Source organism: Zerene cesonia, chromosome 3 (genome assembly GCF_012273895.1).
Source record: "Zerene cesonia ecotype Mississippi chromosome 3, Zerene_cesonia_1.1, whole genome shotgun sequence".
Taxonomy (NCBI): Eukaryota; Metazoa; Arthropoda; class Insecta; order Lepidoptera; family Pieridae; genus Zerene; species Zerene cesonia.
Window position 1 is genome coordinate 9,108,447 of NC_052104.1, and position 16,681 is coordinate 9,125,127.

Genomic DNA, 16,681 nt, shown 5'->3' on the forward strand with positions numbered 1-16,681 from the left:
CCCCCCCCCCCCAAGGAGTCTCTGCAAAATCTGTATTTAAAAAATTCCTCATGTTTGAAATATATCCCAGGAACAATAGATTACAATATAATTTTAATATTTATCATATATCTGAAGAGTGTTAATTATTTTATTCATATTTCACAGTGAAACCCAAAAATTTTCTTATTAAATTAGACTTCGTTTATAAATATAATCACAAGTATTTAATTTTTAAGGAAAATTTTCAAAACTAACTTACTGTATTACTGAATCGATCTATTATTGCATATTTGTCATTGAAAAAGGAGGTTATCAAGAAAGTTTTACACTACTTTTTTGTCAGAATAATTGTTTAATTATCCTTCAAGTCAATTGTAACAGACTAGCTACGCCCCGCGGTTTCACCCGTGTAACTCCGTATCCCAGCTGTCGTTTCAATGTTTAAAACGTTTTCAATGTAAACCTCTTCAAATGTTGTTTTCCTGTCAAAAATATTTGTACTTCTATAAGATCTAATAAAAAAAATCTAAAATTATTTCATCTAACATACATAGACATTTTTTATTTGTAACCGTGTCTTTAATATAATACATAGCTGATTTATAAACCAAGATGGCAGATTATTAGGAGCATATCCACAACGTCATTCGGTTCCATTTAGAAGGTAAACCTTTAGTACCTACCATTACAGAAATATACAAACGCGGGAAATATCTCATCCATATGGCATAGCGCCAGTCCTTTAATCTATATGACAGGCTATTAAAATTGAATTGTAAAGATACAGATTGTAAAAGCATAAAGGGTTTGATTCTTCACCTTCTTGTTATGAAAACCTTCTCAAGAAAGAATCTTTAAAAAGAATTTAAATGGATGGTAATTAGACTAGAAATTGTATGAAAACGAGGAAAATCTTTGTAGCTGTAGTAAATTATTTACCTGCACACTTTCGTTGGCCTAGAAATTATTCGCTCATTAAGCATTATACAGAGTGATAGCACAAGGTCCTGACCTACTATAGTCGAATATTATCATCGATTTATGCTCGATAACTTCAATACTTACTAATTTTTACTTTCCTTTGTTTATTTCACAGCAGCTGAAGTTTCAACATTTGTTCATTCAATATGATAGATATTTAATAAAGGCGTCCGATACTTCCAGAAACATCGGTGTACCATACCAAAATACTTGTACATACCGTGAAATTAATTGAGAATTTTATGCCAAATGATATAATTAGGGAAGTACAAAAGTATCCTATTTTAACCGACTACAAAAAAGGAGGTGGTCAATTCGATTGGTTTTTTTGTGTTTGTTATGAAATAATTTTTTGTTGGGTGAAGTGATTTTGATGATGCTTTTTGTATGCCCTTTAAATTTGTCCAATTCCCCAATTGGTCTGTATCTGTCAGTTTGAAGGCAGATAAGTTTTTGAAAAAAAAAAAAGTTGTTATGACTAAACTTGATAACTCGAAATAAGAAATGGCAATTGGTATTGTTTCAACGCGTAGTATACCCATTCTAATTAATTTATTATTAGATTATATGGATTAAATAAACAATTATATTCACCTTTTGCACAGCTGAGTGAGCAAAAGAGTACGCGGGCTCGTGGTACTTGAAGTTAAATGGTTATAACTGCAAACACAAAACTGGTGATGTTGCAGGTCCTTTGCCGGCCTTTAAAACGACTTTAAAAACCTGAAAGGAAGTAGTTCCTGATTAAATTACTAGATCGCTACTCCTCGAATGTCAGTCAAACTGTGTTGACAATGAAAAATTTAAGTGAAAAAACTGTAATGACAATGTACTTAGCAAACTAATAATATCAACAACTTAATAGGCAATAGATTTTTATCGATGTTCAGCACATCATTAATTTCGATTCCCATTGATTAGAGGAATCGATATAATTAGCTCATATCGATAGCTCGCGTCCCTAGCCCAGTACTTGTTGAACTGTCGCCAACCACAGACGCCCTTCAATGCCGCCCAAACGACGCTTTCGGGTCAAACTCAAATAATTCGTTGATTCACTTTCAAAAACAAACAAATGGGATAAAAAGTTTTTTGGACAGTGACTTGAGTGGTAAAAAAAATTGTGATTTTTTTTATAAAATTTTGTGTGATATTAGGTTAAGTGACTTTTAGTGTAGAATGGAGGAACAAGCAGGTATGTTTACAGGAAAGTGATAAATATGTGTAAAAAAATATTACTTATTTTTTAGGTTATAACATAATAAATTATAACATAATAAAAAAATATAAAAAAAATAATAAATAATAAAATAATATTAAAAAGGTTATAACATATTGGGGAAGCCTTAGAGAATAACTGCTATAGTGTAATGTAAATTTAAATAGATTCACTTTTAAGTGAAACATGAAAACATTTAAAATAAATTTGGAATTGATAAGCAATTTAGGTGTTTAAGTAAGAGAAAAGTAAAATAATGTCTAACTTCTATCACTGTGCATGGTTATTCATTATTAATTTATATAAAATTTCGTAATACTTACAGCGAATACAATATTTTATATTTATAAATAGAACAATACTGATATTGTAATGTTACTTGTACATATATAACGAGGGTAGCTGTCATTCAATATGACTTGTTGCCGCTTATCGTCTGGCGTCTTCATTTTAATTGGTAAATGTATACTCTTTATCCTTGTGGTAAAATCAAAGTCACAGTCAAAATTATTTATTTCAATTTAAACCGAAAAGGTGCACATACGAACGTTAACACAATTATACAAAACACTTAGAAATATTGTGTTAAAAAGGCAGCTGTATCGAGATACGTAGTTGATCTAATCTGGTCATCGCGTTTTATGCGAATGAAATGAAAGTGAATCGGCAGTTTTGCGTTTACGTGAGGCATGAATAAGTTTATTAGCTTTATTGTTTTGTTAAATCTTGAAGTATGGGAAATATCGTTTAATAAAAATAAATGTGTAAGCATATAGCGTTTAAAGAGGACTGTTTAATTTTTTATTGACTGATAAGGATTAAATTAACATATGTTCGTTTTTAAATACGACATATAATATATTTTATGGGGTTATTATCGCAAATGCTTCTTAACGATACACGCAATTAACTACGGACAGGCGATACATTTTTTTATTGTTTTCTTGACTTTTACTAAGTAAAAATAAAGAAAAAGCTTAAGAATTTTGTTTTTCAATTTTCGTCAAGTGAAAGGGAAATTCTAGACGTTACGCGGTCACCCATCCGTTTTCCGACCCCGCTGAAATCGCTTAACTTGCGCACCGCACAGCGCAATAATTAAACGACTATGATAATGCATCAATGTTCATTTCCATAGGTACGCCTGTCAAAGGCAATGATCAGTCCATCGCCACTATTGGCCTGATAAAATTGTTCTATGAAAGATTATTAGCGCTTACATGTTAGTTATCTGTTGCTCGTCTTCCAACTGAATTAAATAAATAAACAAATAAATATAAAACCCTTAACCCTTTAGTCTCCTGCTTGCCGGAAGAGAATTTATTTTGATAGCGGACGAAGCTGCGGATAAGAGCTAGTTTTTAATATAGATCGAATAAAATTGGTCGTAAGGTTCCCTAAATTAGATACTATGTATATATTTGTAGACTAAAAAATAACGTAAACATTGAATAAGCTGGATTTATGGAGTTTTTTGATGTCGAAAAAGGGTAGTGTCGATTATTTATATAAACATACTGAGCACCTACTACTCATATAACATATTATATCCGCTATTATGTCTGTACATGGACATGTCAATTTAAACTGGAAATTTACAAGATTGATATGGAATTGTATTCAATTTGACCGACTATAAAAAAGTAAATTTATGTTATTCATACTGCGGCAGAAGAATTGCATTTTCGAGAGTATTTTATGTATATGTATGCTTACATTAGTGTGTCACGCAAGTGTGAATAGTTTTATAGATTTTTCGGGGTATACTATTTCGTACTATGATTAAGGATTTTTGTCATCAAATTGAATACGTCATACTTTTATTGCGATCATATTATTAAAACAAAAAAATGCATTTTGAATACATTCTACCTTATTTAATTACTTATTTAAAACCCTATTAAAAATAACTTCCAATATCTCTATTCAAAATTAAAACAATGCATGTCTCTTAGACTCTAAAAGTCGATAATTAATTGAAAAATATATTCAGATTATAGTCATAACTTCGCGATAATTCGAGTTGACTGACATTCGTTGTCTTGACCTACAGATGGGACAAAACATTACAAATACGTAATATGTTTTGTATAAATAAGATATTTATTTGAGACTGATTCATAGCATTATAAAAAAATATTTAGGATGTCTGTAGTTTTGGCATGGATGCTCATGTGTTCCATGACTTTATCTTCATTTTCTGAAGAGATAGGTCTATTGGAGTTTTACTTTCGGTAATTCGCAGAGAAAGATATAAAATCTAAAATCCCTTGACATTTTCTTGATATTGCATCTTTAACTTCATTTAAAATTGCCTGATAATCGTTTTGGATTTTCGTACTTATGCAGTTACAACATGAAATAACTGCATTTCCATAGAAAAGGGTATTTATTTCAATAATGAAATAAAAGACGTTGTATTAAAAATATAGTCGAAACAACTCTTATAAAAATGCAGAATATCTTATAATTTGTATTTGTGTTCAACGTAGTGGATAATGGCTTGATTTCTTCAGTCAGTCCTTGCAATATAAACAAATATGGGTTGATAATGATGATTTTGATAATTTAAAAGTATAAATACAGCTGACATGAGTTCTTCCCTTCACTTCATATATATCATCATCATCATCATACTAATATTATAAATGCGAAAGTTTGTAAGGATGTGTGTGTGTGTTTGTTGCTCTTTCACGAAAAAACTACTGAACCGATTGCAATGAAATTTGGTACGTAGACAGCTGGAACTGGAATAATATATAGGTAACTTTTTATCCCGATATTCCTACTGGATACGGACTTACGCGGGTGAAACCGCGGGGCGCAGCTAGTATATCATAGTGTGCATTAAACGACACGATGAACGTAAGTGCCCATTAACATGCGTGAGTGAGGAATATAAGTAATGCGATAGGTTTTCTAGCCTTTATATAAAACTTGTGTGTACGGTCAGCAACGGAAATTGATCAAGTAACTCTTCAAACAGTTTACCCAATAGCCCATATTTGACTTGTCGTTGTTATTGTGTTCAAGGAATAGAATATGGTATTAAAATATATAAATACAGTTGAAGTTTATGTATAATGCTAAAGGAAGGTTATGTGAATAAATAAACGCATAGTTATGTATTTATATATAATTTAAAGAGAAACAAGTAGGGCATTTTTTATTCGAAAAACTATAATATACCCGTATATATACCATTAAATTGTCTCGTTTTAGTCAGTTATGTTTAATCCGAGAAGATGTTTTTACCAAAATGCAGAAGAGTACTTTCTTGGTAGGTGCTGTTTTAAAATTAGGAATTTCATACGTACTAATGTTTTTTTTTATAATTTGCGGCGTTAAAACTGCATTACATATGGGAATACGTGATAGCCTCCGTTGCTGACTGTACCATCATGGTCTATATCGTTATCAATAGATAGGCGTCAATCGATACGTCTGTGAGAGCTGATGATGTCACCGTCTCAGCTTGAGTCTTTCAGTGACGTCATCAGCGTGAGCTTACACGGATATCCTGAAAGCCTGGTACTAAAAATGAGATATTAATGGATTTGTGACTAGTTTTTGTAGGTATCATTTGTGACCTACTTACTAGCTGCGCTCCGCGGTTTCACCCGCGTAAGTCCATATCCCGTAGGAATATCGGGATAAAAAGTTGCCTATATGTTATTTCAGTTGTCCAGGTGTCTACGTATCAAATTTCATTGCAATCGGTTCAGTAGTTTTTGCATGAAAGAGCAACAAACACACACACATCCTTACAAACTTTCGGTGATTCTCATACATTGTTTATTATTAAATGTACCAAGTTTCATCCGAATCGGTTCAGCGGTTTAGGCGTGAAGAATAGCGAGACAGCTTTCGCATTTATGATATTAGTGGGTATATGTTTAAGACATGACAATTTTTTTTCTTAAAGAGTCGAAGAAAAAGATGTTCGTTTTAAAAATAATCAGTTAAATAGATGTACATCATCTGCCCCATACCCCACGTACCCCTACGTATAATACACGCGTCAAATCAAACACAAGAAAATAAGATTTTCATCAGATCGTCATCGGGACTTCACTATTATCATAAATTTGAAGTATAAGTTAAATATAATGTACCTTAATTAATATGTTTTTTGAGTGGGCCCTGAGTGGTGATAAAAGATAACTACGTATTATGTTAACGATGAGGTTTTTGTTCATTGATTATTATTTCACTTAATATTTCTACGACTTTTATGTAATTACTAGCGGTCCGCCCCGGCTTCGCTCGTGGTAAATATATAGCCTATAGCCTTGCTCAATAAAAGTGCAATCTAAAACTGAAAGAATTTTTCAATTCGGACCAGTATTTCCTGAGATGATGAGCGCGTTCAAGCAAACAAACTTTTCAGATTTATAATATTAGTATAGATGTCAAATATGTACTTACAAGAGTTGTTATTTATCTTCTTTCATTATAAATTTAGTTTCAAAGTATAACCGCTGCTTCAAGAAAAATGCAAGTTATGTTAGTAATATTTTTTTTATGTACCAGGGATATTTTTGGTCGTTTAACAAATTAATAAATTCACATACTCTTTTATTAATACTTTTTATGATTTAGTCTATCTGACTGATGTGAGTAAAAACGTATCTGGAATCTGTTAGATTCCTGTTCTGTCTGGTCTATTCTAGCTAAACTACAGAGCTGACAGCTTTTATTACAATCACAATAGCTTTTTGCTGATGCACATAACATTTTATAGGTGGCCATGATTATACAGATGCCAAAAAGAAAAAAAAAACATTTTAATTAAAAATGAGCGTTAAAAAGCTTGCTACTCTGTGGACATTTGACATTTATGGATTACTAGCTGCGCCCCGCGGTTATACCCGCGTAAGTCCGTATCTCGTAGGAATATCGGGATAAAAAGTTGCCTATATGTTATTCTAGTTGTTCAGTTATCCACGTACCAAAATTCATTGCAATCAGTTTAGTAGTTTTTGCGTGAAAGAGCAACAAACACACACACATCCCTACAAACTTTCGCATTAATAATATTAGTAGGATTACAGGAACAAAGTATAATATACAGTTCAGTCCTTGACTTCACTCGTGTGCACATCATCTTAAATCTTCTAAGTAGTCTCTTACATTTCCTATCCATCTTGTTAAAAATATTGCACAATTTTTATGTGTCAATTGGGTTTAATAAATTTTGCGAGAGAAAACATCAACATCATATCATCTATTTAATCATCTATTAAAAAAAAGTAGCCTTTGTCTTTATCAGGGTTTGATGTATCTGTAGAAGAGACTTTATGTTAAATTGTCTGTGGCCTAATCAAAGCGATGCGAGTCCTATACCACAGATAATATAATAATATACTACCTACCTATCCCATAAACTTACTTATTGTATGATACCGAGACAATATGGCGCTTATTGGGCTTTGGTATTTAAATAATGTTTTGATCAATCAAAAACATAAATAATTGCCTTTGATGCTTCAGGAGGGAAGCACCACCTTTTGCTAGCATATTTATTTATTATTATTAGCAAGGACAAATATTACATTAACAATGATGCTCTGCCTTCTGAACTAGGTTATTACATTGGCATAAAGATATACAGAACTTGGATAGTCATTTATTATACTCTAAATAAGACGTTTGTTATTAATTAATGATTTGATGCCTTAGCATAGCAGAGCCAAAACAAACAAACAGAAATATAAATTATATTTAAATTGCCTGCGAAATGAAGAGTGACCTTCCAAACACTAACCTTAGCTGGCCAGAGCAGATACTGCCCAACAACCGATGCAATCTAAAAATATCCAGATACCACCAGCCAAAGCTGGTCTCTCATTGGCGTTAATTGCTGGTGATGGTGATATTTTAACAGATCAAACACTCCGCACTTGATGGTATATTGTTGTGGGAACTGACTGTTAGCTGGATTAACTTTGATTAACGCTTATCAGAGCTACAGATGAAGATGATACTTTAATTGATGCTGTAATTGGCAACGAGACGCATTCGCGCACGCATTCTCTTCTATACTTTGGAAGCATAAATATTACATTATTTCATACAGAATCTTTCCTAATTACTTACCGATTTAATTAAATAAAGACTATATAACATTCAATTCAAGAGGATTGATACATTTTTGATTATTCATTGTATCGAATATGAAGATTTGAATGAATCAGACTAAAATTATTTTAAAAAATATTCCAAAAAAAAAAGGTTTCGATATTTTTTATTTATTAGTATTCTTATTTGAAATAACAATATCAATTGAATTATTTAGAGTTCTTAATATAATTCAATTAACGAAGATTCTGATACGACAAAATGAAACAACAAGAAATAACAGTATGGCTGGTTATAAAAAGATTTGTTGTGTCTGCAAAGAAAGCAATTGATTGGCATACTGCTTGTGTACATTTCAATTGTTTGACAGATCGAATGTTCTGGATGGATCCAGATTTTGTTTATCTTTTACTGGTTGTATTTAGTATGTAAACTGTGATATAAGGTTGCGTCCCATAATCATTTAGGTCATTGTCTTTTTAGTTGATCTGTCGATTACTCGTTGTTATTTATTAGTGTTATGGTATATTGGAAAAGTTAATGATAAAACACTATAAATATGGTATTGATGGTAATAAACTACCAACTAAAGGGAGTAAGTTAGGCTAATGTGGGAGTCACGTTTTGCCACGAATTGGGCCAGCTTGCAACGAGGAAATACCTCATGACAAAGACCGGCATGAAATAGTAGCACGCTGCTGTGTTTCGTTCGGGGCGTGAGGATGTCGAAGGGCGGTTTCCTTTCCCTCACTGAATTAAAACAAAATTATTACATACAAATTTACAATGTGATATATAAATCTAGACTAGATGCCTTTAATTATACCATTTTTATACTTGTATGAAATATCCTGAAATAAAAATAAAATGATGATGTCACAGAGGAAGTGATTTCTTTAAACAAAAAAATTCTTTAAATATAAAATATAAATATGAACACTTTCTTCATTGGCATGATGAGAGGTAGTTGGATTCTTAATATTTACATTATTAGTTTCGAGAACAAAACTTTGTTATTCACATTACTGTTTATTGTATTCATAATTTATTTCACTTTATTACACATAATTAATTTCTGTACCTAAAAAATTATTATTTGAACACCCTAGTCACAGAATAAAAAGAGTGATACTATTTTATCATTTTAATGTTAGTCAACAATATTTATTAAGTATTAAAGAATTTATATATTTTCGTAAGAACTGATCATGAGCGAACAAAATTAATTTGGAAGCCAGTGAATTTGTTTCTGGGACGGATCTATTTCGATTTCGCTGTAGCGCGGATGGTGGAGGTCGTACCGACTGTCAAGTTCAATAACCCGTATTGGCGGGAAAATACGTTCGAAGTTTGAACATAGCTCAGCTGGTAAGCTGCGATTGACGTTGCAATGTTTTGTTTTTTTTTTCTGAAACTGTATATTATGCCAGTACTTACTATTCTGAGATTATTTGCGTTACGTCACAGATTATTAAATAGATACTGCGTGAGTTGCGGTTTTACATTGTAAAAGATTTTGATAAAGAAGAAAAAGCCAGATATTACTATTTTATTTTGCCTTATAAATGGATAAATATTTTGTTACTTTAATTTAAGCTATTTAAAACGCTTTTAGCGCTGTTGATAATAGTTCTTATCTGTTGACATCGATTGTCATTTAGGTATTTTGCGATACAATCACTATCTATTTCCATTTTGAACAATAATTGATTATAATAACATATTAAATACATATATATATTTTTGGACCAATAAATGTCATTTTAGGAAAAATTCCTTTTGAAATAAAGTTTGTTTGATAAAAAAGCAAAAATTAAAACAGTTTCACATATTAGTATAAAGTTTCAGCAAGACAATATAAGCAGCTTTCGCATATAAAAAATTTGATATTGACTGTAAATAAATGATTAAATATGCTATGTCACTTCATCATAGCCTTTTGTTAAATTAGCAAAAAAGCTAAAACTGATTGTTCAAAGATTGCCAACATCCTGGAGTTTTAATTATTAAAGTAGGATATCCTTCCATCCGCTCATTTATTAGACAGATTAGAAGCTATTTCTAGCAATAGTTAATGGAAATTAGACTTTCATAACTGCAACAGAGCATTCTCGAATCAAAATTATTCGACGTTATACGCACATGAAGATGTATTTTTCACTCTTCTGCATTGTTTCAAAATAGATCTCTATGCCAATTCTTATAGAAATATGTATTGCGGTAGAATTTTTAATCATAAGGTAAAAAGTACAGTTTTTGCGTAACACTGCAGGGCAAAGCAAGTTTGATAACTAACTCGACTTACTCGATTAATAAAGAATTTAATAAAGTCTGGCTGTATGGGCCATAATATCTCTAACCTGAATATGAAATGGTTTTCATATAATATTCGCATCTAATTCATTGTTCGGAGAGAATTTGCAATTATGGCAAATGAATTAACTAACGAACCTTTATGGAAATATTTTTATACACTTATTTAAATTTTGTAAAATTAAACAGCACTCGCACATAACAAAATATAGAAAAAAACTGAAACGATTGTTTATTTTCAGAAAAACTTAATTGAAACGCGGTTTTACGTTTAAATATATCACTACATTGTATAAAACAAAGTGGCTTTCTCTGTCCATATCTTATACCTTTAAACGAGCAATTCTTGTATATATATACATATACATATATATATATATATAATTGGAATCTCGGAATCGGCTCCAAAGATTTTCATGAAATTTAGTATATAGGAGGTTTCGGGGGCGATAAATCGATCTAGCTAGGAATTTTTTTAGAAAATGTCATATTTGTGTTTTATTCGTGTTTTATCGACTTAAACTTACTTGCGTTTGAGTAGTCCCAATTTATTATGATTCTTCCTGACATCTAATGGCGAATAATAATACTATAAATGCGAAAGTTTGTGAGGATGGATGCATATTATGTATGCTTGCGTCTGTTACTCTTTCACGCAAAAACTGCTAACCGATTGCAATGAAATTTGCTTCGTAGACAGCTGGACAACTGAAATAACACATAGGCACTTTTTATATCGATATTCCTACGGGATACGGACTTACGCGGTTTCGACCGCGGGTCACAGCTAGTGTATCCTTAAATTTTTATAACTACGTAACTAATTTTGATAGGTTTTTTTTATTAATAGATAGAGTGGTTCAAGAGGATGGTTTATATGAATAATAACATCTATTAACTACTCCGAAGCCGCGGGCAAAGCTAGTTTTCTATAAATTAAAATAATTATGAAAAAAATAAAGTGTGAATTTTGATTCTTTCTGAATTCATATTCTGTTTATTTATGCTTTGAGGCGTGGCTTTGATTGAATAATTTTAAGTGTGTGAATGATGTCTATTATATATATATACATGGTCTGGTCTTCGTAAGAGTCTTTGTAAGTACAATACATCAAGAGTTTGGGACTGGATGTATCTGTAGATACCTACTACGTAGCTCAACAGGTCAAAGTCCAATCCCAACAAGACAAACAACAAATATACCTAATATGAAATTACCCACTGATTGGTTCGTAAACTTTGGCCCATATCGCCGTGTTTGGCAAACTGACTGGTTTATTTCCGTTCAAATATTCGTGTTTTGTTGGCAGAGAGCAAGGAGAGACTGCAGCGGGCGCCCTTTGAGACTGCCCTGCACCACGCTGGTGAGTTGTTCGTCATTTTTTTTTTCTTTTTAGTATTGATAGAGGGATGGGATAGGCAAAGATTGTACAATTCTATTTTCAAATTTAGAAGAAGCATAAAAGTACAAATGGGTTAACATATACGATATTGAATAAAAATATATTCAAGATGCACTCTGTAGGATAAACTTAAAAAATTAGAAGTGCTTTGTTGTATATGCATAAATTACATTTCATTTTTCTAAATCTATGTACAGAGAATAAACAGATTATATTTTTAACGTTCAAAATAAACTCAGAACAGTTCATTGTTTATTGAAAGTGTCATTCTATAACCGCGTGATCCGACGAAAACAAAATATTATACTTACAAGGTGACAGTAGGTAATAGCGCGTAATAGCGTTAACAGGTTGCTTGTAATCATTCCCAGGTGAAATAACGACGTCTAGGCAAAAATAGGATCGAAAGTTACTATTCTAGTAATTGGGAAATGTTGTTAAATTATCTATCAAATAATTATTTTTAACACAAACTAAATCGCATTCAAATTGTCAGAATTATAACAAATGAATGAAACTACCGGCTATCAAATAAATAATGAATCATCAAATACGGTTAAACCAGTAAAAAGTAATGAGGTAAACACAAAAAAATATCGCACGTATTGAGAACCTGCGTATTAATTGCAGTCTGTTAAAAAGTAAATAAAATTGTTTTTCACACTGCCAATGTATCATTAAGACATAAATAGCGCGAAGCTTTCTTAATAAGATAAGCTTATCAACCCTCTTAAACAAATCAGATATAGATTAAAAAAAACCAAACGCAGCAGGTCACTTGACCTAACCATCTCACTGACAACCTAAGTAAATCGGGTTCTAGGAATCAGCTATTTCCTCCTAAGTCTCCTCGAAACACGTGCAACTTGACAGGTCTCATCTTTTCACTAACAGCCTCTATCACACAATAAGCTCGTGACAGTCGTTTCATTGCCCCCTAAGTGTAAACAAACTATACAGATGATTAGTTGGTGTAATGAAACCTATTTCGAGACTTATTTGTAAATGTATTATTATAAATTCATTGATTGTCTTTAAAGAGGTATGAGATTTTGGAAATCAATTGATAGGACGAGGAGAATGTCTGAAAGAATCAAACTTATGTTTTTTGCAACTTTACTACTTAAGTATTCTATAAATAAAGTTGTTATTTCTATTTCAGATTGAAAAGAAAACATTAATTTTAATGGCACTTATACAACAATGTAATGTGTACAAACATTTTTTTTTATTAACGTTTTTTATATTTACACATTTGTACATTAAAGCGTTTGAGCATTGAAATTGCCGCTGAACATTGGCTATTTAATTAATTTATTTTAATTCTATCACTACCGATATATATAATTCCTAACCTCAAATGCCACAGCTTTTATAGGTATTACCAGATAGCCTGCGCAATATTTTCTAAATTGCCCGTTCAAATAGGCCTGAAAAGCCACTACAGTTTAGATAAACCACGCCCACTCGATCAGTTTCGTTGGGGTCGAGTCTATTTTAGTGTAGATTAGTAATTTGTCAAGGCAGGGCTTGGTCGACCTTCTGTGAAGGTAACGCGAATTACTACAATGTCGTTTTTAACATATTGCCCTATTAGCTTTACAAATTGATAATTCAGGTGAATTTTTGTGGATTCTGATTAATTCAAATTTTAGTATATGCGCTTTATTAAATCAATTAGTTATTATATTGATAATGTTTTCCACTGAATTTGGCTGGACATATTTATTATAATTCGACCTATTAGTTATTATTATTTGACGCTTTCCTTGAATTTTAATTAGGATAATGTTCAGTCGAAATATTTCGGAATTGGGAGTCCTAAAATATTCAATACTTTCAGTTTTTTTCTCTTAGTATATTGCCACTTAGGGTAAATAATACTAATGCATTAATTGCTTATCTATACTGATATTATACAGCTGAAGAGTTTGTTTGTTTGTCTGTTGCGCACTATTCTCAGAAACTACTGGTCCGATTTAAAAAATTCCTTCAGTGTTAGATAGCCCATTTATTGAGGAAGGCTATAAACGATATATGTACCACGGACGAAGCCGAGGCGGACTGCAAGTTAGCAATAATTTAATGACTCTAATTTATAAATTTAGACGTATTTCACTATCCATCATAATACTCGTATATATGTACATAAAGTCCCACATATGATCCCACTGCTGCGGCACAGGCCTCTTATGAGGATTCAAGCAATAATCCACCACGCTGGCCAAGTGTGGGTTGGCAGATGTTACATGTCGTCGAATTTTTGATTCTTGGACATGCCGGTTTCCTCACGATGTTTTCCTTCACCGTTTAAGCAGTGGTGATGTTATCCACATGTGCAGATGAATTGAAAAACCAATTTATTTCCTGCACACTCGCCCGGTCTCGAACCCCGACTTATCGATTTTGAAGTCCGAGCTTCTCACCACTGAGCCACCACTGCATTAGATACCATATGAACATCTAATTATTATTCACAGTAGATGCTATCTATGGATATATACCATAACACCCTTGCCTTGTAGCAAATATAAATAATCAACAGGAATACATACAACACGAGACTCATAATCATAACACTTTCATTGGGAACATTTTTTTTTTATTCATGATAGGGAAGCGCTTGACCACGACCTCACCTGATGGTAAGCTGAGATGTGGTCTAAGATGGAGCGCGCTTCCCTAGAAGGTACCTATTCACTCTTCTCTTGAAGATCTCCAGATTGTACTGCAATCCAACATTCTTCCACATTTAACTTAATCCGAATAACTTCAGACTTTCACGCGTTGCGCAAATTGCATGAAACCTCGCCCTCAAATAAATGAGAAATGGCTTGTTATTTAGCAAACGGAAATAAACCGTTGGCCGCAAGGACGGAATGATAAAATGGCAGACGCGAATGTTCAGCTTTATGTATGCAATTAAACGCTCGCACTGTTACCGGCTATTGTTTAGAAAATTTCCATTTCATTACTTCACTTGATGGACATTTAAAATGCTAGGGTGTTATATATATTTAGATTTTGTTTTTACATTTTAATAGATTTTTTTTCAGGGTCGGTGAGTTTTTACTGTTTTATAATTGTGTGCGTTAAATGTAACATTTCCTATTTACAGTAATATGCCTGTCGCCAAATCCTATAGATTTAAAGGTTTTATATTATACTGGCCCTCCGCCCCTTCCTCAATAAATGAGCTATCAAAGACTGAAATACTTTTTCGAATCGGACCAGTAGTTCCTGAGATTAGTGCATTCAAACAAACTTTCAAACTTTCAGCTTTATAATATTAGTATTGATAAGCACTTATTACAAATATTATAGAAATAAGGAAGTCCATTCAGTAGTATCTATTAGATACATATTCGTATTTAAAATATAATGTTTCAGAACATCAGTTAATAATTTTGATTAAGATTACATATAAATAATGAAATATAATTTCTTCTCTTAAACAGATACGCGATGGCAACATTTTCGGGATTCGATATCAAGAATAACGCATTAATATATAGAAAAACTATTTTGAAATTCGAATACCAAGTTCGCGGTACAAATACAAAAAGACACGGACAGGTCACGAGACAACTGAAAATAAAATTCCCGCCAAAACAACTGTCATGACGATCAAAGCACACTGAAAATTGCACTTGAGATTTTATTGTTTCCTTTGAACTATCAAACAGTTTGTAGAGATTTTGAATGATCATAATTTTCTCGTGACAGTTCTAGGTTATATTTTACTACTAGTAAGACTGAAAGTGTCCTTCACACAAATAAAACATTTTGTTTTATAGAACTCCAGTTACGCAATAAAGTTTAGGCAGGCTAATTGTAGACAGCCTGTATAGAAGATATCTATTTCTGTTTTAAGTAAGTTTTATGTGATAAAATATGTGTGTGTTTGATAAAATATGTTTCGTGGACTATTATAATATCTAACATTTCTTTTGATATAGATTATAAACCGGTTAATATTTTCCTTACTGTCTTTCCGCCATGTGCTTCGTACTGTTCGCTTCGGCGTCGTGTACTATTTGTTTTTGATGACGCGATAAATAATTATCCAGGAGTAGATATGGATTATGGATAATGCAATAACTAGTAGATACAAGTGAAATGTTATATTATTATGTTTATCTAAACGCCCTTGTTAGGGCAGCAGTGACACACCCTTCGTTAGTTAAAAGCTATGGCATTGACTCGCTCTACGATTGTCTCTGCACTATTAACTGAAAGGCGCTATACTCTATTATATTTGCTTTACTTAAGCACTGGGTTACATGAACATTTGATTGCTATCTATTGACCGAGAGCCTGTGTCAGTAGCTACCGATAAACAAAACAAACTTATAATCTTTGTACATATAACCCGGCTCCCGGATTCCAGGCTGCCTGGTTTGATTCGGGATAGAATTCAATATCACATAGGAATAATGTACATTTGTAAGCTAGTTTTTTTACGCCATTTATTTCACCAATACTTCCTGCGAGCTCTTCATTGTAACTTAATAAATGCTCAAATTTTCGTACTTTCATCTTTCAAGTAGACACAATTTTCTGTACTAAATATTCTTTCGAGAACTTGTGTAACTTCAAGTTGCCAACCACCGCTCCAAGGGTCATGTGTATACCTAGTCTTGCCATAAATATTGTAATAAAGAAAAAAGAAAATTGTTAACTGCAAATAACATTTATTACT

General features: G+C 32.2%; 1 protein-coding gene across 1 annotated transcript in view; it reads left to right on the forward strand.

The window, feature by feature from the left end:
* The first annotated feature begins 1,937 nt into the window (after positions 1-1,937).
* The window catches only part of LOC119837373 (synaptic vesicle glycoprotein 2B-like), a 33,279-nt gene continuing 18,535 nt past the window's right edge, over positions 1,938-16,681 (forward strand). Inside the window, exons 1-2 of the mRNA XM_038362944.1 lie at positions 1,938-2,158; positions 11,887-11,940. Of these exons, the coding sequence (XP_038218872.1) occupies positions 2,143-2,158; positions 11,887-11,940 (70 nt within the window). The 5' untranslated portion in view covers positions 1,938-2,142. The remainder of the gene's footprint in view (positions 2,159-11,886; positions 11,941-16,681) is intronic.